Source organism: Mobula birostris, chromosome 6 (genome assembly GCF_030028105.1).
Source record: "Mobula birostris isolate sMobBir1 chromosome 6, sMobBir1.hap1, whole genome shotgun sequence".
In the NCBI taxonomy this organism is placed as follows: domain Eukaryota; kingdom Metazoa; phylum Chordata; class Chondrichthyes; order Myliobatiformes; family Myliobatidae; genus Mobula; species Mobula birostris.
This window is the reverse complement of record NC_092375.1, coordinates 154,964,440-154,991,645: the sequence shown is the minus strand read 5'-3', so window position 1 is coordinate 154,991,645 and position 27,206 is coordinate 154,964,440. Positions and strand designations below refer to the sequence as shown.

Below are 27,206 nucleotides of genomic sequence, written 5' to 3'. Positions count from 1 at the left end.
TACACCCTGGTAGCTTTTGGAGAGGGAATTTCAGACAGCAGGGTTTAAGCGGATTTAAAAGGGTGTGGGGCTGACAAGGAGGAGTAGATTCACTGAAGGATTGAAATCAAGTACAGAATGGCAGTTAAAGTAACATAAGGTGGGGATGAGGCTCCAATGCTGGTGTTCCCAAACTTCATGGATCAGACCTGAACTTCAAATGGTTTGTTTTCTTTGTATTTTCTATTCTAATTATCAGAAATAGTTATTAACAATTTTAGTCATGAGCAAAGATAGGAGAAGTCGAGGCTTTCTTTGAGACAGAGACCGTTCAAGGGCAACTTTTGTGGGGCCCAGAATGAGTACTTTTTACCTTAGAAGAGGCATCAAAAATCAGGAGGAATTGATGTAAAGTAATTGGTGGAAGGATTAGAGGGGAGGGATGAAAATCTTTCATCCAAAGGGTGGTAAGAGTTTTGAACTTGCTGCTTGAAAAGGTGGTAGTGGCAGAAACCTGTGCAAAATTTAAAAAGGAGGTGGACGTGAACATGAAGAGCAGTGAACTGAAGGGCCCTGTGAACTTGGTTGATAGTAACTTCATTAACAGGTTTTGACCAGCTAAGTAAGAAAGAACTGAATGTCATTCAAGCAACGCACACAAAATGCTGGAGGCTCTTGTTTGTTACTGAATGTCATTCTTCTGTGTTGTAAATTTTCTGTGATTTCCATCAGTATTGATTTAAAAAAATCCATTTTCACATTTGCCCTTCAGCATTAAACCCTCCCAAATTCACCACATTGGCCCATTACCTCCAAAAGCCGCATGGAAACTGACAGATTTGAATTCAATTAGCTACTTTATAGTTTGGACATAACGTAGTTTTACCGTGAAAAGCAGGTTTCGCATCTCCGTGAGGAAATTGATGCTGTGAGGTATGCTTTACATTGGTACCACTAAGCAGCCCTTGTGACCAATTTGATCTTTTATAAAGTGATTTGCATAAAAATGGCACTATATAACTTCTTCTTTGGCTCATTGTCATTTAGGAATGTCAAATTTCCAGAATTTCCATGAAGTTAATCTCCAGGCTTAAAGCTTTATTGTCCCTTACTAATTGTCCATGCGCCAAAACTTGCCTGATCAAATCAGAGAGTCAATCATAATGATGTTTCTGGAGCTGTGTAACCCCAAATGACCCCAAGTAGTATTAGTGATTCAGATTTTACGAGAATCAAGTGGTTGCATATCCACAGTTTCTGACACCAACTTTTTATTCCATATTTATTTCACTTTCTGAATTTAAAATGGTCAACTACCACAGACTCCTCTTAGAAGTTTTTAAGTTCACTTTTTAAAATTGCGATTGCGGAAGCCTACCCTGTGCTGTAAGTTTGCTTTATTTTGCGTCAAAAAAATTTACAGTGAGTACATTGTGTTTTTTAAGAATTGGTGGGCCAAAGGTCAAGTTTGAAAGTGAATATGATGCTTCGTTCAGAGACAAAGAGCATATATCTCCTTAGAGTCCATATTTATTTTATATATTTCATTTATTAGTGTAACATCTTTCAATCTGGTTATAACAAATTGCTCTGCAATATGGAAATCATGGAGAAATGGGATTGTATAGCTGTATTGAGTAATCAAATACTTTTTTAATTTAATTTCAAATTTTAGTTAATTAACAATATCAAAATGGTTGCAGACTACAACTATTCTAACCTTCTTCCAAAGCAGTCCTTGGATTGAGAAAGATTTACTTCTTGTGCTTTATAGTCATAGTCATAGTCATAGCCATACTTTATTGATCCTGGGGGAAATTGGTTTTTGTTACAGTTGCACCATAAATAATAAATAGTAATAGAACCATAAATAGTTAAATAGTAATATGTAAATTATGCCAGTAAATTATGAAATAAGTCCAGGACCAGCCTATTGGCTCAGGGTGTCTGACTCTCCAAGGGAGGAGTTGTAAAGTTTGATGGCCACAGGCAGGAATGACTTCCTATGACGCTCTGTGTTGCGTCTCGGTGGAATGAGTCTCTGGCTGAATGTACTCCTGTGCCCACCCAGTACATTATGTAGTGGATGGGAGACATTGACCAAGATGGCTTGCAACTTGGACAGCATCCTCTTTTCAGACACCACCGTGAGAGAGTCCAGTTCCATCCCCACAACATCACTGGCCTTACGAATGAATTTGTTGATCCTGTTGGTGTCTGCTACCCTCAGCCTGCTGCCCCAGCACACAACAGCAAACTTGATAGCACTGGCCACCATAGACTCGTAGAACATCCTCAGCATCGTCCAGCAGATGTTAAAGGACCTCAGTCTCCTCAGGAAATAGAGACGGCTCTGTCCCTTCTTGTAGACAGCCTTATGGATTCTGATGTGGCTGATGAGTCCAACGTAGGGACCACAGACTCTTGAACAGCGTATGGATGGCCAGACATGTGGGATTACCTTGGATTAGCATCCTGGTGGGCCTGGTCATGGTGGGTCTAGGGGCCTATTCCTGCGTTTTAGTATCCATGGGACAGGTGATGCCTAATGAGTAAGGTGGTGTGCTTTTTCTGCCATTTACATGGGGTTCCTACATGCTCCTGATGCAAAGACTCCAGGTTTCCAACATCATTCTCAATGCTGCCCCTCCATGTAAAGCAATTAGAGGCCAAAGATTCCCAGAAGTTATTGGGAATATTGCATTTTTCAAAAAGGCTGTGAGCACACATTTGAATCTTTTCCTTTCTTCACCTGTTAACTTTTTATTGTGACTAAACTTGGAACAGAATGTTTGCTTTGGGACTTCGGGAAATGAACAATATTGTTTACCCATTGAAGTTGACACAGTGTAAGTAGGGCCTATGTGCCAGGGATGTTAGCCTGAGGAAAAGATGCTGTTGGTTTCCTTACTTCAGTGAATCTGGGGGATTTTGCACTTAGCATTGGTGATATCCTGCCAATAGCCTGAGCTGCTTGCTATAGGTAGTCCAGGTCTCACAAGCATGTAGGAGAGCAGGAAACACTACTGTTCCTTCAACCACATGGCTGTTTCAAACAGCTTGCTCCTCAATTGATTAATGACACTGAAAATGGTGGTGAATTGATCATCAATTCTGACCACACTGAGAAGTGGCTGCTGAGATATGGGAAGTGATTCATGCTTCCCAAATTCTGCTGTGAGCCTTTAGGTCATAGAGTAGAGTGGTGCGACAAGGGTATGCTAGTTAAGGATTTCTGCTTTGTGGACGTTCATGTTAGGCTCATCTTCTTTGAAGCTATAGTAAACATGCCAATGATGACTTGGCCTTAAAGCAAGTATAAGATAGCCAATCATGCAGAGCTATGAGGACTGAACCCTTCTGCTAAATGCCCGGTTTGATCCTGATCTTCAATGTTGCCTTCTAGTGGTTAATGGTTTTCCTCACATGTGATCATGCAATCAGTGCTTCATTAGAGATATTTACAACAGCTCCTTGCGTATAGAGTAAAACTTTGTTAATCTGGTACACTTGGAGCTTCAGTGGTGCCAGGCTGTCAGATTTTCTGGACCATTAAATGTTATTCCAACTCATATTCAAGACACTCTTAATTCTCCTATTTGAAAAGCATGTACAGTAAGATGATAATTTTTCTGGAAACAGAACCAGCTGAGTTTCAAGAAAGCATGGAAATAGAGACTCGATGAGCTTAAGGGAGAGCAGGAACCAGAGCCCTGGCATGTTTTAGGGAGAAGGGGAACAGAGAAGGAGTTGGGAACCAGAGCTTTGGGAATCGGCACAAACCCAATGCCAAACCATCATGGTTTCTGAACAATCAGATAGCAGATTATTTGAGACAATATTTTCTCTCCTCCTCCCCTCCTCTTCTATTCCCCTCTCTGGCCTCTTACTTCTTCTCACCTGCATAAAGTTACCCTGGATCCCTTCCTCCTTCCTTTTCTCCTATGGTCCATTGTCTTCTCCTATCAGATTCCTTCATCTCTAGCCCTTTATCTTTTCAACCCACCTGGCTTTGCCTATCACTATCCACCTTTCCCTCCCTCCCTCCGCCTTTCTATTCTGGCATCTTCCACCTTTCTTCTCATTACTGGAGAAGGGTCTTTGCTTGAAACCTTGACTGTTTATTCATTTCCATAAATGCTGCTTGCCTTGCTGAGTTCTTCCAGCATTTTGTGTGTGTTACTCTGGATTTCCAGCATCCGTAGATTTTCTCTTGTTTGTGATTCGCTTCTCTGTTGCCCTTCAACTCTTCGACCATGTACTCACCCAGACTCACTACCACAACCATGTATCCTTGTCTTCACTGCCACCTGCTTCCAGATCTGTTCTGAGAACACTTGGTTTGGACCCACTGAGGTTTCCAGGTACTCATGTTCGATTGGCTGCTTCTCCCTCTGAATTTTACTTGCCTCACTCTGTGACCCTGGTGGCACTGTCTCAGTCTCTGCCACAGCTCCAGGCCTCTCTCTCCTTCACCTGTTATGGACCTCTCTGCTGGATCCACATCTTCAACTGTGAGTTCTTCGCCTTCCTCATGTTCAGTAAGGATCGGAAGATTGTCCATCTCCAGACCGCAGGTCTTACCATCTCCAACATAACTTTCTACTTTTTGGTCAGACTTAGTGGGCATATTCTCTCTAATGAGGACAAAATTATAAAATATATACTTAAAGATTACTAGAAACAAAACTGAAATATCTGAATTTTGAAGGAGCATGTATGCCTGAACCTTCCCAAAGAATTAATCTCTTATAATACAGAAGGACCTCCTTTATAAGTGTGAACCATGTAGATTCTTCTCTCTGCTTCTGCATTCTATTAAAAAAAAACTATAACTGGGACTAGAGACAAAATTTTCTACTATAACTCCTATATAAAAAAAAGTGCCTGGGAAATTTAAACAATTTGCTTTAATTGCAGACAAGAGAAAATTTGCAGATGCTGGAAATTCAAGCAGCACACACAAAATACTGGAGCAACTTAGCAGGCCAGGCAGCATCTATGAAGAGAATAAACAGCCGACGTTTCAGGCTGAGACCAACATCGATTGTTTACTCTTTTCCACAGATGTTGCCTGGCCTGCTGAGTTCCTTCAGCATTTTGTGTGTGTTGCCTTTGTTACAGAAGGCTTTTAAAATGAGATTTTGAAAAGATGCATCTTGTCCTGATTAAGATGGTGAATCTTCTAAGAATGAAATTTGGGAAAGGTGTTTTAGTGAGTGTTTCAGCAACTATTGTGCATTTTTGGTTTCTTCACAGTGGGAGGTAAGGATAAGGTAACGGTTGGTGTAGGGCCTGGAATTTACTGAACTACAGTGTGTTGAGACGAGAAGTTCTCAGCTATTGTAGTTATCCCATGTGAAATATACAGCATTTGATCATTATGTTCTCAGTCGAGTAGACCAACAGCACAAAATTGTCTACAATAACAATCCAAAGTATTTAGTCGGTTTACCAGTGAGCTAACAGGATAATTGGTGCAAAATATGAAGCAATGTTGTTCACAGATCTTTCCTAAGGCAGCTGGTGGGAAATGTTGTTAAGGCCAGATCTTCTGAAAGGATCATCTGAATGGAGCAGGATACCAATGGAGATGGATATTAAAGAGAACAGATGCAGCCTTTTTAAAGTACATGCATTCTGGTATCTATTTTAATACATTCAGAAAAACAGTGAAGCAAGTATTTAGCTATGCAACCTTTGAACTTGCATAAAGATCTGTACGTAAGGAACTTATCTTCATAGTTTTTGATGTATTTTGCCTGGATAATTCTGTTCCATGAATCCATCAAGTATATGGAGCTTTGATGTTGTGGCCATTACAGAACTTGGTTGAGTGAAGTACAGGAATTCGTGTTTAATGTTCCAGGGTTTCGAATATCACAGCTGCACTCAAAGTGGACATAATGGAGGGCTCGTCCATTTAGTCTATATGGGGAGAACTCAAAGAGGTGCAATCACACAAATGGGATTGTATTACAGATCCCTCCGACCCCCCTCCCCATAGACACTTGGAGATTGAGGAACAGAAAGACAGGCAGATGAAGAAAAGGTGTAAAAACAATAGGGTTGTTGACATGGGCGACTTAAACTTACTTCATGTTAACTGGGACCTTCTTAGTGTAAGTAGATTAGATTGGGTAGAATTAGTCAGGTGCATCTAGGAGGATTTCTTAAATCAATATGTTGATTGTCCAGCAAAAGGAGAGCCTGTTCTGGATCTGTTGTTAGGTAATGAGCCTAGCCAGGTGACAGACCTCTCAATGGGTGAGCAGTGACCATAACTCCTTCAGTTTTAAAATAGCTATAGATAGGACTAAGTACGGACCATGTGGGATGATAGTAAACTGAAGCAGGGCAAATTATAAGAGAACTAGGCAGGAACGAGGGAGAGTTAATTGGAACAGCTTTTTTGGGCAAATCCACATCAGAATCAGAATCATCAGAGTCGGGTTTAATATCAACAGCATAGGTCATGAAATTTGTTAACTTTGCTGCAACAGTACAATGTAATAGGTAATAATAGAGAAAAAATTATGAATTGAAGTATGAATGTATATACAAAGGTATATTAAATAGTTAAATTAAGTAAGTTGTGCAAAAAAAAGAAATAAAAAAGTAGCGAGCTAGTGTTCATGGGCTCAATGTCCATTTAAAAATCGGATGGCAGAGGGGAAGAAGCTGTTCCTGAGTCATTGAGTGTGTGCCTTGAGGCTCTTGTACCTCCTTCCTGATGGTAGCAATGAGAAGAATGCACGACCTGGGTGGTGGGGTTCCGAATGATGGACACCACCTTTCTGAGGCACCGCTCCATCTGATATGTGGAGGGTGTTAAAAGACCCAACTGCACATAGTGCGGGACAAGTATATTCCAGTCAGGAGAAAGGACAAGGATGGTAAGGCAAGAGAATCTTGGATGTCAAGAGTGGAGATGAATTTCTTCAAGAAGAAAAAGAAAATGTATGTAAAGCTTTAGAAGCTATCATCAAACAGAGCCCTTAAAGATTATAAACATGTCAGAAAGGAACTCTAGAAAGTAATAAGGAAATCCAGGAGAGACCATGAAAAGTCCTTGGCAAATAGGACTAAAGAGAAACCAAGGCATTCTATCCATACATCAGGAGCAAGGGGATAATTAGGGAGAGGGTGGGACCACTCAAGGATAAGGTGGGGGTGGGTCATTTGCTTGGATGCAAAAGATGTGGGTGCGATCCTTAATGAGTACTCTTCATCAGTATTTGGTAAGGAGAAGGATCTGGGGGATAAAGAGATCAGTGCCAAGAGTATTAATATACTAAGGCATTTTGAAGTAAAGAAGGAGGCAGTATTGGGTCTCTTAAAGAGCATTAATGTGGATAAGTCCTTAGGTTATTGAGAGAGGCAAGTGAAGAGATTGCCGGGGCCTTGACAAATATCTTTGTGTCCTCTCTAGCCATAGACAAGGTCCCAGAGGACTGGCAGGAAGATGAAGTTGTTATATTTTTCAAGGAGAGAATCAGGGATAATCCTGGAAACTATAGATTGGTGAGTCCCACATTATAGGGCAGTTATTGGAGAGAATTCCTAGGGATAGGATTTATCAGCATTTGGAAAACTATGGCCTGACTAGGAAGAGCCAGCATAGTTTGTACAGAATAGGTCATGTCTTACTAAGAAGATTGAGTTTTTCGACGAGGTGACAAGGGTGATTGATGAAGGTAGAGCTGTGGATGTTGTCTACATGGATTTTAGTAAGGTGTTTGACAGGGTTCCTCTTGGGAGGCTCATCCAGAAGATTAAGATGCATGGGATTGGCCATTTGGATTTAGAACTGGCTTGCTCATAGAAGACAGAGGGTGGTAGTTGAAGGGACTTGTTCGAGCTGGAGGACTGTGATTAGTGGTATTCCACAGGGATCTGTACTGGGACCGCTGCTGTTTATGATATATATAAATGACCTGGATGAAAATGTACAGTAGATGGGTGGATTAGTAAATCTTCAGATGATACGAAGATCATTTATGTGGATAGCGTAGGTGACTGGCAAAGAATACAATGGAATATAGATCAGTTACAGATATGAACGGAGAAATGACAGATGGAGTTCAACCTGGCCAAATGCAACGTGTTGCATCTTGTTAAATCAAATGTGAAGAAGCAGTACACTGTTAAGGGCAAGACCCTTAACAGTGTTGATGAGCAGAGGATCTTGGATTCCAAGTTCATAGCTCCTTGGAAGTGGCTATGCAGATTAATAGGGTGGTTAAGAAAGCATATGGTATGCTTGCCTTTATTAATCAAGGCATTGAGTTGAAGTCAGGAAGTTATGTTGTAGCTTTATAAAATTCTAGTTAGGCCACTCCTGGAGCATTGCATACAGTTTTGGTTGCCCCATTATAAGAAGGATGTTGAGGCTTTGGAGAGGGTGCAGAGAGGTTTACCAGGAAGCTGCCTGAATTAGAGGCTGTGTACTATAATGAAAGATTGGACCAATTTAGGTTGTTTTCTTTGGAGCAGCGGAGGCTGAGGGGAGATCTGATAAAGGTTTATAAGATTTTGAGAGGCATGGATAGAGTAGATAAACAGTATCTTTTAACAGGGTTGAAATGTTTAATATCAGAGGGCATGCATTTAGGTGAGAAGGGGTAATTTTAAAGGAGATGTGAGGGGTGGGTGTCTGGAATGCACTGCCTGGTGTGTTGGAGATGCAGATACATTAGGGACTTTTAAGAGATGTTTAGATATGCACATGAAATTGAGGAAAATGGAGGGATATGGACATTGTGAGGGCAGAAAAGAGTAGTTAGCTATTGATGACTAATTCAATTGGTTTGGCACAACATTGTGGGCTGAACTGTTAATGTCCGTTTTTGATTTTCTTTGTTCTATTCTCACTTAATAAGATGGTTGTGAAGCAACAAGTTTTGTATCTCTTTCCTGACTTCCAAAAGAACCTTGGATTAAAAACATTAGAACCCAACGATTGTTCTGCGAACTCATGTTTCTTGTTTGAATCTATGATTGAGAAGAATACTTGTGCATGTGAGCAATGTGGGATTAGATGGAAGTGCAATTCCATCAATTGGATTTTGTGGGAAAAGATGTCCATCACAATGGACAGTGATATCCAGCGGAAAATGAAGTGCATATTTTAATTACAAACCACAAATGTTTGATATGGGGTGTATTGAGAAGACATAATTCATAAATACTAATTCACCATTTGCTGTTTTTCTTTGATCTTTCTTGTGAAAGTTCATCATGTCGATAATCTTGCAGTTTTGGTATTAATCTTGCAGTTTTAATATTGGTTTTCCCCTAGTGCTCCCGTTTCCTCCCACAGCCCAAAGCCGTACCAAGTAGGTTAATAGGTCATTGTAAATTGTCCTGTGGTTAGGTTTGAGTTAATTTGGGGTTGTTGGGGATTGCTGGGTGGTGTAGCTCAAAGGGCCGGAAGGGCCTGTTCTGCTCTGTATCTCATCAAATTAACAAAGAAACAAATAAAAAAATAAATAAGTAACTGAACAAAGTTTTCCATTCACTGTAAGGAAGTGTTTTTCCAACCCTGTTTACTACGGCACTGTTGAATAGATAAAAATACCAGATCATAGGTGACCACTGAATTATGGGAGGATGCGCTACTAGAGAAAAAAAATCTGTGTTTCTTTATTTACTTCTTTTTCACATAAATTCTGTAAGAGTGAATTTTATCCCTTGTCTCAAAATTTTGGGTCATGGTTTGTGAATTTTGTAGGGTTGAATTTCCATTACTTGAATGGCTATACGTAACACAATGGTTGCCTGGATGTAATATGCGGCCTAAAACATTCAAAAACTCTTTTGATTACAAAGCTGCTTGACACTGATCACCGAGTAAACATGGACAAATCTGTAAGAGTGAAGCACTGAGAAGTACCTTCTGCTATGAGACTACAAGCTATGGGATCTGGGGTGGGGTTTTCATGTAGGAAAATAGAGGGTAAACCTGAAAAGAAAATTGAAATCTGAACCATTAGGATCAGCAACGTTACTTTTGATACCTAAGACTTTCTTCAACATTATGCAATATTGGGTTCCATTAAAAAAGTGGGAGGTAGCAGTAAAGATAATTCTTATTTGTTGGAATCTTAATAGCCAACAATTAAGTTCTTTTTTTTTTATTTCAAATGTTGTTAAATTTACAATCCTCTGATACATATCCATAACATGATCCATAATATCCGTAACATCCATTACGTTAAGTTAAATTATTACTCAGCTGGCTATTCTTGGAGGCAACTTTACATTGGACTACCTTGTGCAACCATTGTAAGAATGAAAATGAATTACAGTACCAACTAATCAGCATGCTTTGTAGTTGTGATGGCTTCCTATTTTAGAACATGAAATTTTATGTATGAGTAGCATGAATTTTACAGTATTAGTTTGAAACAACTGATTATTCAATTTAATATTGATATGTATTTTTAAAATTTCTTGTTTCAGACATACATTGGAAGTGTAGTTATATCTGTAAACCCTTACAGACCCTTGCCCATCTACACTCCAGCAAAAGTAGAAGAATATCGCAACAGAAACTTCTATGAGCTTAGTCCTCACATGTAAGTACAGCAAATCTAAACAAACTGCAGCTGACTCAAATCAAGATGCAGCATAAGTTCCAAGCTGTTTACCTTGGACAAAAGGAAGAAAGAGGAAGTGAATATTTTTTTTGAGCTTTTATTAAGTCTGATCTACCCAGTTTAGCTATGATTTGTTTAGAATACTGCAACCATCAGACAAACTATCCCATAATCGAAAAATTCCCTCTTTGACTTCTGAAAGATTTTGGTCTTAATATAGCATCTTTTGTTCTCATTGAATTTGATCCCAGCTGCCCCTGTAACATCTGCCATTGCATTTTGTAAAATAAACTGGGATTGTCTTTTGAGTATTTGAGTTGACATATAGAGCTTGGAAAAAGAGGAGCTGCATGGTTATCATGGTAAATTACAATCCAGAACAGATAAAAATTAAGGGAAGGTTGGTATTCCCTTTGCTTTGTAAAAAAAATTCATAATATAATGTCTGAACATGAAATTATTTTTCTTCCATGAAGCTAATAAGGGAGATTTTTAGAAAACATTCTTATAATTTTAATACGTCAAAAAATTTGATGAATATATTTTTTGGCTTTTGAAGGAAGTTATGTGTACAAAGTAAAACATTACATGTAAACATTAATGATAGTTCAGGCCAACGGAATCCCTTCAAGTTATTTTCATAGCTAGAAATTACAGCAGATTATTGGCTACTTTGTTATTTGCATATATTTGCATTTTCAAAAAATATCAAATAGGAACAGAAATTGCTAGATATACATAGTAGGTCAGGTTACATTTCTGGAGAGAGAATCAGTGTTAATGTTACATATAAGAAGTTGATGGTCATGATTACTCTAAAGCTTTTGGTGACTTGTGGTTTTAGTCCTTCTTATCAGAATATTTTTCTTCCCCAGTATACTACATTTAAGCAGCTACTCCTTATTTGCCAACTTAAGTAGGCACTGGGAAATTGTTCAACCATTAAGGTTTGCTTCTTTTATATGCTATGTAGTGGATAGAAATTTGCTTTTCAGAATTTATGGTCTTCAATAGAGCGTCAATCTCTCTAATATTAAAGAAGGATAAAGATCCTGCTCAATGTGCATCTTATAGACCAATATCTTTATTAAATGTTGATTCTAAAATTTTTTCTAAATTATTAGCAAACAGATTAGAAAAAGTACTTCCTTTTATTATTTCGGAAGACCAAACGGGTTTTATTAAAGGTCGTTACTCTTTCTATAACATTCGCACACTGTTAAATATTGTTTATACCCCCTCACAAAATGTTCCTGAGTGTGTTATCTCTTTAGATGCTGAGAAAGCTTTCGATAGAGTAGAATGGCCTTACTTACTTAAGGTGCTTGAAATGTTTAATTTTAGCTCGAAATTTATATCCTGGATCAAACTGTTATATCATTCTCCTATGGCCTCGGTCCGTACTAACTCTTTAAGCTCACCTTTTTCCCCTCTTTTTCGAGGTACTCGACAAGGCTGTCCTCTTAGTCCTTTATTATTTGATATTGCATTAGAACCTCTTGCAATTGCCATTCGAGAATCTCCAAATATTACTGGGATAACTCGGGGCTTAAAGTCCCATAAAATATCACTCTATGCTGATGACTTACTTTTATATATTTCTAATCCTCAAAAATCCATCCCTGCTGTTTTAGATTTATTAGCACAATTTAGTCTTTTTTCAGGTTATAAATTAAATCTTAGTAAGAGTGAACTTTTCCCGATTAATAAACAACTTCCCTTATATCATAACTTTCTGTTTAAATTGATTAATAATTATTTTTCATATCTTGGGATTAAAATTACTTGTAAACACAAAGATTTTTTTAAGATTAATTTTTTACCCTTAATTGACCATATTATTCAACTTTCATCTAAATGGTTTCCATTATATTTAACTTTGATTGGTCGTATTAATGCAGTTAAGATGTTTTTTCTGCCAAAATTTTTATATATATTTCAGGCATTACCGATTTTTGTTCCAAAATCTTTTTTTGGTAAAGTTGACTCAAAAATTTCTTCATTTATTTGGCAAAATAAAAACCCGAGACTGGGTAAAATACATTTACAGAAAGCTAAGAGAGATGGAGGTTTAGCATTACCTAACTTTAGATTCTAATATTGGGCAATTAATATTCGACATATGAAATTTTGGTTACTTGACCAGGATATACTATCCATTCCTAAATGCGTAGCATTGGAATTACAATCTGCTCAGGGCTATACACTTGGCTCTATTTTAGGTTCCTCTCTTCCTTTTGATTTGAAACGCCTCAAACAGGTCTCTAACCCGATAGTTAAATATACCTTACGTATTTGGTTTCAATTCAGAAAATTTTTTGATCTTAACCAATTCGGGCTAGCGATTCCTATTTTAGGTAACATATTTTTTCCTCCCTCTTTCACGGATCATGCTTTTCAAATTTGGAAGACTAAGGGTATTTCACGGTTTTTGGATTTATTTTTAGATGGTTCCCTTATGTCTTTTGAACAATTATCTAATAAATATAATTTATCAAGAATACATTTTTTTAGATATCTACAAGTTAGAAATTTCCTAAGTACTATACTTTCTTCCTTTCCAATGCTTCCTCCTACATATATTTTAGATACTATAATTAACCTTAGTCCATGTCAGAAAGGTGCATCGGCTATGATTTATAATATTATTATGAAACTTAGGAAAGCTCCATTTGATAAGATTAGGGTAGATTGGGAACAGGAATTGGGTTCTATCATTTCCGTGGATGACTGGGGGCAGATTTTAGAATTAGTCAATACTTCCTCTATCTGTGCTAAACATTCCCTAATTCAATTAAAAGTTGTTCATAACGCACATATGTCCAAAGATAAATTAGCTCGTTTTTATTCTCATATTAATCCTTTTTGTGATAGATATCCGGGGCAGATAGCCTCTTTAACTCATATGTTTTGGTCTTGTCCTACTCTGGAAACTTTTTGGAGAGACATTTTTAATGTTATCTCAAAGGTATTGAATATAGATATCTCTCCTCACCCTATTACTGCTATCTTTGGATTACCTAAAATTTCCAGTAATCTTTCTCCTTCAGCCCGTAGAATGATTGCATTTCTTACTTTAATGGCGAAAAGATGTATCTTACAACATTGGAAAGAGCTTAATGCTCCAACTACCTTTTTTTGGTTTTCTCAGACGATATTATGCTTGAATTTGGAGAAAATTAGAAGCAATCTTTATGATTCCTCACTTAAATTTGAACAGACCTGGAGATCTTTTATTCAATATTTTCATTTAATGTATTTTTTTTCTTCTCTTTTTTGCTCCATATTTATATTCCCTTCTTGTTATTTTTTTACTGTTTTTAATGGAGGTCGGGTTTGAGGACGTGATTTTAAGTTCTTCAACTCTACTTGGTTCCAAGTTAGCCCATTGCTTTGCTTTGCTTTTAGTTTAGTTGCACGGTGGGTTTTTTTGGGGGGTTTTTTTTTCCTTTTCTCTATTGATATATATATATATATAAAAATTAGTATACTATTATGTTACCCTATTATTTTATGTTTAAATTACATTGTTTGTATCTTTTTTTTTCTGTATTAATATCTCCTGTAATTTTATTATATTCTAACAGTGTATTAGTGCCTGTATGGCTTACCTTTTGTATACTTATTCAATAAAAAGATTTAAAAAGAAAGAAAGAAAGAATTTATGGTGCCAAGTCCAGCAGTAGTGTGTAGGTGCTTGCACTTTTGGTCTGTACAGTTAACAATCAGGAAATTATAGTATTTCCATTTTAGCAGTGTAATGATTTGAAGTGGTGTGCTTGAATCTATGTATTGACTGAATCAATTTGCACCAGGGAGACTTGTTAATGTTATTGCCCAGTGTTGCCTGTGCTGGTTGCACTTCTGCTCCTACTCACTGCCTTAGCCCTTTGAAGCAATTTACTTATTGCTTAAAATTAATTTGTCTTTTAACAGAGTTAAAACTAATTCTCAGTCAATAATTTTGCTCTCACCCAAATATTTGAGGAGAGACTCTGAATATGCCTTATTCCTGAGCATTCCAATATCTGTTTGCCCTTAAAATTTATGCCAATTGGACTTCATCTCTTCTCGGTGATCTTTAATGTGCATTTTTATTATATAAAACAACTGTCAAAAATTAAACGGTGCTAATTCATGTTGCATTTCAATCATGGTGATTGTCTTTCATCTTGTAATGCGATATGTTTCTGCACGTAAACAATCAGACCAGTCAACAAAATCAAAGAGCCATTTAATTATCAGACACATTAGCGTGGCGAAAACTGATTTAAATTTAAATTGTCTGGAATTAGATTGGCAGAAACCCCAGATAAATAGCATAAGGTCTACAAAGGGCCAGCTCTTCAATTATGGTGTGAGACCAGGAGAAACTTGCGGAAATTTGGGCTGGTGATTTTATTATTTCATCCACTTTTGTTCCAGACCTGTACTAATATTTTTAACATAGTTTCCCCTGATTTACTCCATTGTTCTTATAAACTGATTAAAGTCTCATTATAAAATATAATGAAATATAATGGAATAAGCACGTAATATAATTGCGTTCATCATTTTAAAAATCTGTTAATTTTTCCTCAGATACTGATGTGGTATCATTTTTATATCCATGTGAGGCTGTTAATTGCTTTATTATATAAAGGGGAGGGATCGTATATTATATAAAGCTTTGAAGTAATAGGAAAATGAATATTGACGCTGGTGAATAGAGCTGAACCAAAATTAAAAGGACACAAAGCTTGAGACATTTGGTGCCTAGGAAGGTTTATGAAATGGGTAGAACGAATAACTATTTCTTGATGACTGCTTCTGCAGAATTATATTGTGCATGATACCTTCAACTATACTATCGTAACTAAGGCTTGCCACTGAGAAGCATGCCAAGGAGAAGTGGTAGGTAGATAGGTTCTCTGGGTAAGCAGATGCAGTTAAGAAGCTGGGAATGATTGGTGGGCCAGTCAACAGGGAGATCTGGGCAAAGGGTAAATTGTGTCAATGAGGTGGACATAGAACTTTAATATTTGCACAATGCAGCAAAATGTTTCGGCATTTGCATATGTTCATTAAAAGTGGCACTAAACCCACAGCTAATTAAGGTACTGTAATGTTAATATTGATGTTGTTCCCAAATGTGTTATAAATAATTAGATTAACACAGTTTATTTGAAGTTCTACAATAACTCTGCAGGTGCCACAATTTCTGTGTTCTTCTTTCTGGTTGTGAACGTGCTATTGTTAGTCGATTCCCATGAAACTATAAAGTACAGAGCTGTTTATGACTCACTGGTTACTTACTGGGCAGCACTCTCAGATACAAACTGGAAGAGGTCAAAGCCACTTCAGAGATGATCACTTAATTCAGTTATCAATAAGGTACAGCAATGTCACAGACGATGTCTTTCAGATAGGGTCACAGATATAAAAAAAAAGCATGAATATTATTGTAATTCAACAAGCAATATGCTGGAAGAACTTAGTGGGTCCGGCAGCATCCGTGGAGGGAAATGGACAGTCGATGCTTTGGGTGGCGGCCCTCCATCGATAGAGCAAGTTATCAAGTATGAAAAGGTGAAGGGAAGCAGTGGAGCAAGAGCCAGCAGGTGACAGGTGAATCAGGCGAGGAAGGTTGATTGGCAGATGTAGGAAGGAAAAGTGGAATTAGCGATGGAAGCTGAGGCAACAGAGGGCTGCAGCTGAGGAACCTGATAGGAGAGGAAGGTGGAGAAGACAGATAGGAACAGAGGGAGGAGGAGAACCAGTGGAAGGAGTGTGCCCTTATGAGCAGATGGACTGGCTGGACAAGGGGAAAGACACAGAATGGGGGGTGGGGGGAAACATGTGTGGATGTAGGAATAACTGGTTAGATCATGAGGAGAGAGAAAAGGTACAGGGGGAGCAGTTTAATGTCCTGCCTAGTATTTATACTACAAATAACATCTTTGAAATAATCACACAGTGTTTAATTACATTGCTTTTTTTTTATAGGGCCTTGCTCTGCATAATTTGGCTGTGGCATTTTTTAACTTGCATTTGTGACAATACTTCAAACATGCCTTATTGTCTGTAAAACATTTTTGGATATCCTATAATTAAGAAAGTTTTTATTTGAGTTTAAGTTAGCTTCTTTAATTTTCTCTCATTAACAATTAGAGTTTATCTAAAGTTCTAGAATACTCTGTAAAGCTCTGTCCATTCCCTCATTTACTATAATAGTTGGTACAAGATTGTCAGTACAAAACTGAGGTCAGAATCTTCAGATAAGACTGGAGTGGGTTAGGCAAAGGAATGTATTGCCGAAAAAAAGTGCCCTAATATCTCAGCTAATCGATGTTCTGTTTATGGCCAACAATCTCAGAATGTTGGTTAACAGGTATAGTATTGTGGCAGAAGTCTCAGGCCCTTATATGTAGCTTTTGCACAGTACTGTATTTGTCAATGTAGAACGGTGATTGAGCTTGTAAATCTGGCAGGGGATTAAAGGATGTTGGGAATGCTGAATGTGGAGCGCTACAGGAGGGATGTGAAACAGGTAGCAGAGAAAGCTGCTGGGCAGGGGTGGCACAGGTGCAGAGACACCCTGCCTTGAGACAATAGGCAAGGTTATATGAGTCCAAGTAATTGTTTTATTGATCACTACAGAATATCTCTCTAGTGCTTCCCGCTCCTTCCCCTCTCCCTTCCCCTTTACCCAACCATGGTTCCCCTCCCCATGCTGCCTTCCAGCTCTCATTTTTTTTGTGGCAGCAGATCAGAGCAATACATAAAATTACTACAGTACAGTGCAAAAATCTTAGGCACCCTAGTTATCTATATATATGCCTCAGACTTTTGCACAGTACTGTATATTTAATTTTCCACAGGCATATAATCTGTTGGCATTCAGGAATTGCTGACTTGCTACTCACCTATCCACCATGACCTTACAATTCAATTCTTATTCTACAATTGTTACTTTTATTGTACTGAAATATCTAACCCTTTTCCAACCATTTCATAAGGAAACACAAATATTTAAGCTATTGTGAAGTTGAGGAGCTGCCAAAAGAATGCTTCTTATATATTTTCTTGCAACATAGAAGGCCCTTGGCCCATCCAGTCTATGCCACCAGTCAGACTGCTCTCATAGGTCCCATTTCCTCAAATCTTTCTATGTAGCCAATATATTCCATTTCACATGCTCAACATCTGCCTACCCCACCCCCCAACTCTCCTGTACCAGGGAAGTTTACAGCAGATAATTAATCCCGCATGTCTTTTGCATGTGGGAAACTCAAAAGCTGCAAGAGAGGCCCACGTGGTCACAGGAAGAATGTGCAATCTGTACACAGATCGAGTTCAAGGTTAGAATCAAATCCAGGTCACTGGAGCTGTGCAGCAAACAGGTCTGACTGCTGTGCCATTCTGTCGCCCATTTTTACAAGAAAATGCATTGACATTTGACATTCTGAATTTTCAAATGATGTTGCATTGCACGGACTTTGGTTCAAAACTGGATTCATTCCACTGCTTCTTGAAAAGTGGTTTCTAAGTGCTTAGTTGTGGCAATTATTGTATTTTACTTTTTTTTGCTATACCTCTGGCGTAACATTACCCTGTGTTGCTCAATAAAATCCAGGAAATCTAATGTCACTAACCATGTTTCACCATGATTTGAAAGGAATTCCTGAATTATATAGAAGAGAAACGTATTAATTCTATAGTGAGTAATGTGTACTGGGAGTGAGGAATGATATTTTTCTGGTTTGGTTGCATTCTTACAGGACAAATATCTTTCGTTGAACAATAACTTTATAGAAATTACAAAATGGGCACGATCATTAAAGATTTACTTTGCGATTAGTGCCTTGATATTGCTCCATTCCTGTCTTAGAACATTGTGGGATTTCGTCCAAGAACAAACTTGAGAACTGCCAAGAATAAACTTTAGAATTTTTAGTATTCTCCAAAGGATTTCATAAACAGAGCCATTTGACAGTTGACCATTTCCCAAAGGACACAGCCCTTTCGCTGTAAAATGCATTTCTAACCACAGATGCCAGAAATTACTGCACTATAGTGGGAAAAAATTATGAATGACTCAATCATTTCTATCCATACAAATCCCATTCCCATACACATATTGATAGCTTGGTGAATTTCAAGTCTACTGAATTATTCTTCATTCATGATCTGTTAATACAAAGCTGTCAGATTTTGAAGATAAATTAATTTATGTGTCCAGTAGCATTAATCATTTGGCAGGTCAGGCTGCAAATCTGAGGAAAGTAGTCCAGTAATTGAATCAGTACACAGAGAAGAGTGAATTCTAAATGAGAAATGTCTCATAATGGTACTTGGCTATTTAAGTATAAATAACATTGTGACTGACTAAAACTGAGCAACGCAGAACTGGGAAATATAAAACTATCCTGCCGAAGGGTCTCAGCCCGAAAAGTCTACTGTTTATTTCCATCAATAGATGCTGCCTGGCCTGCTGAGCTCCTCCAGTACATTATGTGTATTGCTCTAGATTTCCAGTGTCTGCAGTACCTCTTGTGTCTTAGAGAATCTCGATCTCCTGACACTATGTTTTATCCTTCAATACAAGGTCACAATCAATGATTACTACAGTTTTAATTACTATAATCACCTATTTAACTCCAACATTTTGAAAAGTCAGGCAGATTTACAGAATTATATATTTACAATGCTACATATGCTGATTCTTGAATATTGAATACTAGTGTCTATATTTGGGCAATAAGGATTACCCTACCAGATGGAAGGTCAGGGTCCAATTCTCACCACTGTTTGTAAGGAGATTATATGTTCTTCCCATTACTGTATGGGTTTCCTCCCTTGTTCCAAATACATATAGGTTAAGGTTAGTGACTTGTGGGCATCCTATGTTGGCTCAAAAGTCTGGTGACACTTGCCGACTACCCAGCACAATCCTCACCAAACAACCGGAATTCTACAGGTGCTGGAAATTCAAGCAACACACATCAAAGTTGCTGGTGAACGCAGCAGGCCAGGCAGCATCTATCCATCTATTGTCTTCCACTATGTAGCATCAGTGGGGCAGAGACTGTCCCACACCCAGTAATCGGTTTCACTAGCCACAAAGTATCAATTGGAAGTTAAACAATTTAATTTCCAAACAATGTACAGGTTTTATTTACTGAAGTCAGGTTCTTATTTTAGTTATCCATAATTTCATATCTACACAATGATCTCTAACAACTGTCATAGGGACAAATGCAGACACACGGAATAGTAAAATTATTTGGTATTGCCTCAGTTTCTTATTTATGACCAACACACACAAAATGCTGCAGAAACTCAGTCGGCCAGGCAGCATCTATGGAAATGATGTCATGTTTATACTCTATCTACAGTATGTTTATTCTTTTCCATTGATCCTGCCTGACTTACTGAGCGTCTCCTTCATCTTGTGTGTGTGGCTCTGGATTTCCAGCTTTTCCAGAACCTCTGGTGTTAAACCGTGACCATTCATATTTGTTAAGTATCTATTTTCACAAAAATATCTCAACTTCACTATAATACTTCACATGTAACAATTTTATCAACAACAAATATCTTCATTTCAGATTCTCGATATCTGCAGTTTTTGTTTTGGCTTTCCTTTAGACAATGCTGTTTTATAACACAATCCGATCTATTTGTCATTCTGATATATTATTGATGCCACAAAATAAAACAGTAATCATCTTATTAGAGCAAGCTGTACTGATGACAAAATAAGATTACAGCCTTGAAGTCACTTTAAATTTTTCACAATTTTAATTCCACAAATACTTTTCAATGTTTCTTTTTCAAATATAAATTCACTTTTTCCAAACTTTACTTATTCAATATTTATATCTTTTAGTTACTGTTCAATAGTTTCTATCTAATGTATTTAATTAATCTTGAAATACCTTATAAAGTCTTCTAGTTGGTTTCCTTGTACCTAAAAACCATTTTCCTTGTCATCATCTTAATAAATCTTTGCTTTATTTTCTCCAGGATATGGATAAGTGTCCAGAGTTCACACAATCCATCCATAATTTTATCTGTAGATTAAACATTATTCTTAACTTCTTTCTCTATGATACTTCTGAAATATCACAAATCTGAAATATTGAATGTTTCTCTTTCGACAAAAGTTGTTTGACTTACTAAGTTTTTCAAGTATTTTACTTAAAAGAAATTAGATATGTACTTCAGTTTATAACTTGATCAGTTTGCTTTTCCACCTATATCATTTTTTAATTGTGTTCCTTATGAGTATTGGTTTTTTAATTCTATATCGGATCTGTAGTAACAATCATTTCATTCTCCTTTACAGTCATGTACTAAGGAATAATAATAAACAATCTTGAATCTTGAATTTGTGTTATATGTTTTCTTTTACTGTCATATTTGCTTACCACACAAAAAGATTTTTTCTATTATATTTGTCTTATAAACAGAACTGCACTGAAATGATAAATAAGTCATTTAGCACTGTGTTCACAGAATAACAGGGTAAAATGATGATATATTTATTAGGAGATGTGTAATAAAGTGGCCACTGAATGTATGTTTTGATTTTTTGCTGCTGTAGCCCAACCACTTCAAGGTTCGATGTGTTGTGCATTCAGGGATGCTCTTTTGCAGACCACTACTGATGTAACGCATGGCTGTTTGAGTTACTGTAGCCTTCCTGTCAGCTTGAACCAGTCTGGCCATCCTCCTCTGACCCTTCTCATTAACAAGGCATTTTCACTCACAGAACTGCCACTCACTAGTTATTTCATCGTTTTTTGCACCATTCTCTGTAAACTGTAGAGGCTGTTGTATGTGAAAATCCCCACAGATCAGTGGTTTATGAGATACACAAGTCATCCATCAAGCACCAACAATCATTCCATGGTCAAAGTCATTTAGAGCACATTTCTTTCCCCATTATGATATTTAGTCTGAACAACTGAACCACTTAATCATATCTGCCTGCTTTTATCCATTGAGTTGTGCCAGATGATCTGTTGATTAGAGCAGGTGTACAGGTGTACCTAATAGAGTGCCCACTGAGTGTATAGGTGCATAAATATGACCAGTATTTGTGGATCAGCCCTGAACATGATTAAAATCTCAAATGAATGAATTGTTTTTATGAAGTAGATTCTTAACAATGGGTTAATAGGGAATTTACTTACTTTACCAGTGACTTGATAGAAATATCTTGGGGGATTCCTTGGAGCTTGTTAAAGAACAGGGCATTTTAGATCTTGTGTTGTAAAATGACTGATAATCCCATAGTAATGGATCCTTTCAACAAAGGTTGTTAGTATGATGAACTGTTATACTTGAGAAACAAAAGTTTGTATGTGTTGAGAATTGCTGCTCCAGAGGGCAATCTGATGCTCATGGTTCCTTGTATTTAAGACTGAAAATGGTAATTTTTAACATGAAGCTAACAAGAGAATATTAGGAACTGACAAGAAATTAAACAAAGATTATCCATAACCTGACTGAAGGACACAGCAGCCTTGAGAGTCTGTACCATGGTTTTTATTACTCAGCTTTGCTGTCATCTTGAATAATGTGCCAAATTCATTATAAAATTTCAGAGCTATATCGAAATATCAGGGGAAGATTGGGGTAATTTGCAAAAAGATTTATAAATGTGGAAAATCCACTTGTAGTTGGAATTAAATGTTTATTTATTTATTTACTTGAAAATACAGGCCAGTAACAGCCTTTTCAACTGCAGGCTCACACCACCCAATTATATCCATCTGACCAATTAACCTAGTAACCAAACCATGCACCTTTGGAATGTTGGTGGAAATCTGAGAACCCAGATGTGTTATCTGACCCTCAGGTGCATAGAGTGACTTGGGCAGTACAGATCCCTCAATGAAGGCCGCCACTAACAGGGATCAAAAATTTAAAAAATACTACTGATGATGTAAATCTGAAATAAAAATAGAAATACTGGAAACAGTCAATAGATCAAGTAACACCTTTGGGGGAAAAGAAAGGGAGTTAATGTTTCAAACATGAAACATTAACCTTGTTTCACTTTCCACAGATGCTGTCTGACCTGTTGGGTATTTCCGGCATTTTCTGCATTTATTTCACCAAAGAAAGGAATGCTATCTAGTTACTGTCACGTATTTTGTAAGACATTGCTGTACTTTAGCGGGATGTGGTATATCATGCAACAGAAGTGTGACTACATTCCTAAGATATTTCTGTGTCTCTAAGTCAGTATGCAATATGTTGAAGCTGGAAAGTGCAAATTACTGATTTCCGTAACCAGAACTAGCATAGCATTAATGGGAAATCCCAAGATGATGAATCAAGGAATGTGTCCACACATCATGGGTTCCCTTAAGGTCTCGAGGAATTATCTGACCACAGTCCCAGGGGTTAGGAAAGCTGAAGTATATAATAGAATAGAATGCAGATTTTTTGGCCTATGATCACTCGTTTGTGCATCGGTCCTCTGAAGTATTGTTTAGAATTAACAATGTTTGAAGAAAGGATGAAAAGGAATTTTGCACTGACTTCAAACAAGAGAACAAAGTACCCCCCTTAATGATCTGGATGAATTCTCAAAATGAGAGTGTCAATGGAATCGGTGTTCCAAAGGGTCATTAAGCTAATAAATGTATAGAAATGTATATTGATGGTACTGCTAGGCTGGAAAGCTGGTGCAAACCCTGTCCTCCCACGGCTGCACTCTGATTTCCTTGGAATCAGAGTGATTGATGGCTTTGTCTTTCAGCAGTACTCCCACAAACATGAAGAGGAAAAGGTGATTTCATTGCTGCATGGTCCAATGCAGACTGAGCTACGAAGACAATGTTCAGAAGATGCCAGTGAGGGTTATAAGGCCAAAAGTTATAGGAGCAGAATTAGGCCATTGAGTCTGCTCTACCATTCAATCATGGCTGATTTTTTTTTAATGAATCCCTTTCACCTACTTTCTCTTAACCCACTTGCCAATCATAAACCTAACAATCCCTGCCTAAAATACACCCAATTACTAGGCCCGTACTCCTTCTGTGGCAGCGAATTCACCACTGAAGAAATTCCTGCTCATTTCAATTTTAAAAGCTCATTTTTTTTCTGAGAATGTGTTCTTGGATGCTAGGTTTATCTGCTTACGGGAGCAACCTCTCTACGTGTACTCTATTCCATCCAATCCTTTCAGCATCTGGTAGTTTTCAATGAGGTTCGGCCCCCTCCATCCTTCTGAACTCTGTTGAGTACAGGCCCAGTGACATCCAGCAGGTTGGTATTGGGCTGTCTGGGGTAAGGGCGCAGCTGCTCAGAGCTGAGGTGTGAGATCAGGATTAGCGCCCTGGCTCGCACAATCTGTGTGGGCATTAGCAGGGGCTGGAAGCACTTCCGCTATAAGTTGACATACTACTCAAGAACTTGAACTTGAGCACTGAAGCGCTGAAGGGTACAGAGCTAGTGTTGATGAAGGGGATTAGTATAGATGGGTACTTGACGGTTGCCAAGGACATGTTGACAAATGAACCTATTTCTATGCTGTATCACTCTATGATTCTCTGGACTCTCCCATTGAGGACTTTTGTCTCATCAACTCTTTATGTGTCAGGAGAACTCTCAGAGCATGGAGGCTTCCATGTGGCAACAAACTCAATGACTCTCTACCAGCAATGAGCTTGATACCACATACCAACCTCTGGGCTAGGGAGATCCATGCAGCCAAACAGCAGCTTCTATCACAACCAGAGAGCAGCCACTCCCAACAACATCTGCACTCATTGTGCCAGCCCAACTCTTCATCTTAATGCTGAGTGGCCACTGTGCTTTTCCCAGCCTGCCCACCTCAGGCAGCCCCTGCATGTGGCATCAGTAGTTCACGGCACACAAAATTAACCGATGATAAGATCACTGTTGCAGGAGCACCATGTTCCTGATAAAGCTATGCACAACCTTGGTAGGTATTTTTTTTTAATGTACAGGATGTTACATACCCCAAGTGGTTCAATTCAGGATCAAGAGCGTGGATTATCTTTCTGCAAGACAGAGCCAGGCAGATACAAGTGTACGTGAAGATTGACTTTAAAGAAATATGAAGAGATCTCATTGAAGAACAGGTGATTCAAAGCTGATGGGATAGAAGGACAGAAGTATTCAAAAGAAATTGGGTTGAGGAACTTGGAGACTTGACCTTGGCCAGAGAGAGCACAAGGATAAACTGTAAATTCAGGAAGGACGCAAGAAAGAATTAACTCATTAAGTTAGTATTTGAATTTTGGAGTAATTGACCTTTACATTTTATCTTCACCCCAGGCAGCAAAGCTACCAACTCTTGTATTTATTTCAGAAGATATCATCACATAGCACAATTCACTCATCCAGTCAGACAGCTTTTCTTTAATACCAACAACAAGCTGTAACTAATAAACAAAAGTCTTGAAAAAAGATGCCAAGAGCACACGCTGACCTAGAAATTCCTTTGTGTTATGCTACTTTTTCCAACATTGTGTAATTAAAAATTTGTCTGGAGAGGAATAAGATGATAAGCATTCTGTGTCGTTTTAGTGTGACTCTGAATTCAACAGAAAAGTTTGTACCTGTACTTGCGCACATGGCACAGGTATGGCACAAATGATATTTTTCTCCATGCAAATGCATTTTTTGAAGCATTGTAGACCAGGAGAATGACCATCAAATTGATTTTAATAATTTTTGCTGGATTGGGTCCTCTGTGACGTCAGTCCTTTTGTTCTCAAAGAATTAACATATGGCACAGACATCAATTACGCACCCTCCCCCCGCCAGGACCCAAGCTCAGACATGCTTTCCACCCAATTTTGCTTCAACAATCTTTCCACCCTAACACCCTCCCCCATCCCACTGTGTGTGCGTGCACACACTCATCTGATCACCACCTCCACCCCAGCTCAAGATCGTTAGCTCTTTATCTGATTATCATTCTTTTCCAAAGTCTTATTTAGTCTTGTCCCTGACTCCCAGCCTCAGTTAGTGCCCACTTACTGGTCATTATTTGGCACCGTTTGCTATCCTTTCTGATAACCTCCTATCAGGTCCTGAGCTTTTGAGAAGGTCCCCTGTATACTTCTGTGCCTTGCTCCCTGCCTGACCCATATTTCTGAGGCTTGGGCACTATTGAGATTTCAATTGGTGGGCCATCAGTACAACACTATGTCTGCTCCTGAATTTCAAGGTCAATGTTATGTTATGCTCCATTATATTCTGTCTGTTTTACTCACTGCTGTTTTTGGGAGACATAATTGGAGAGATAGAGGTAATCCCAGTGGATTGGTCAGAATGTGAGCTGTGCTTGGTGGCAGCAGTTGTATCACTATTTTGGTTAGTTTCTTCCAAAAAGGCACAAGGAAAATTTAGGATTGCCCTGAATTCAGTACGCTGTAGCACTGAACTTCGCTGCCCAAACCCTATGGTGGTTCCACTATGGAACGTTAGTTAAAAACCACTGACAACAATTGAAATATAAAGCTACATTTTCTTCATTTGTGCAGCCGAACACTTTAATGTGTTGGGATGTTCGAATTCTTGATTCACAACATTTCCCTTTGAGTACTTGTATTGCCAACATCCACACACTAAATTCCTTTCAAGGAGCACAAAGTGATTGTTTGGGCACAAGGTATGGGCGTGAAGCAAGGTTAATACATATGGTTCAGATGTTCATTTAGAATAGGCAGGGTAGGCAGGAGCTTGGTGACCTTGATTTGCAGATGACTCATTTGAATACTTAACAACAAGTGGATTTAATCAATATCACCATGGTGAAGAATGTTTTATTTAGATATTGCTGTCAGCCTTGTTGGTTGACTAGCACTGACTGATTTGGCCACAGAAATAAAAGAATTTTAATCAAAAATATATAGCTGAATGCTTGTGTTTTCAGTGAATAAAACCAGATGGACTTTTACATTTTGTGCTGTGTCTTATGCTATTCTAGAATAATGTATGCACATGTAAGCTGCTTTAACCCATGACTGATGTTAATTTAAAGCATGAAGTAAAGCTGAAACCTTTAGAAAAAAAATTGTTTAATTAATCAAATATTATACTCCACTCACAGTTATTGCTGCTGAACTTGATTGTGAATTTTGTCAACTTTTATCAATTGGCAACTTGTCTAGATGTTCAGAGAAAGCATTCTGTGACTTTAGCTAACAGGAAGTTAGGTTTGTAAGCACTAGAAAAATGCTATTTAAGTTATATATTGAAAAATCAAAATTATAGATTCTTAGTGCTAATCTGTTACTCCAAGCAATTACAGAATCTTTAAAAGTCTAATTGACAATAGATATAAACTGCTCAAGGTTCAATGATAAGCATAACACCAAATTTCCATTTGTTCTTCCCTTTAATTGTCCTACCCTTCCTATTCTGAAGATATCCAGTTAAAACCACTTCTTCACATTGATTAATGTTTTAAACCTTTAAGTAATAAAAAATAATACTTTTATAGGAATGTGTGCTGCTCCATTGCTGACTTTTAAAAGCAAACAGATTTTCAAGTTTCCAAATAATTAAGTAGGAATTGAGTTCATAGATCTTAGTATTGTTGTTGAGAGACTCATGGGTACAACTATCTGTCAGTATTTAGCTGCTGTGTCA

The 27,206-nt window shown here is 37.9% G+C and overlaps 1 protein-coding gene across 4 annotated transcripts in view; it reads left to right on the top strand.

The window, feature by feature from the left end:
• myo1b (myosin IB) overlaps positions 1-27,206 on the top strand; it is a 274,322-nt gene that overhangs the window by 35,553 nt on the left and 211,563 nt on the right. For all 4 annotated transcript variants that reach the window (XM_072261652.1, XM_072261653.1, XM_072261655.1 and 1 more), the window contains one exon: positions 10,444-10,559. In XM_072261652.1, coding sequence (XP_072117753.1) covers positions 10,444-10,559 — 116 coding nt within the window. The remainder of the gene's footprint in view (positions 1-10,443; positions 10,560-27,206) is intronic.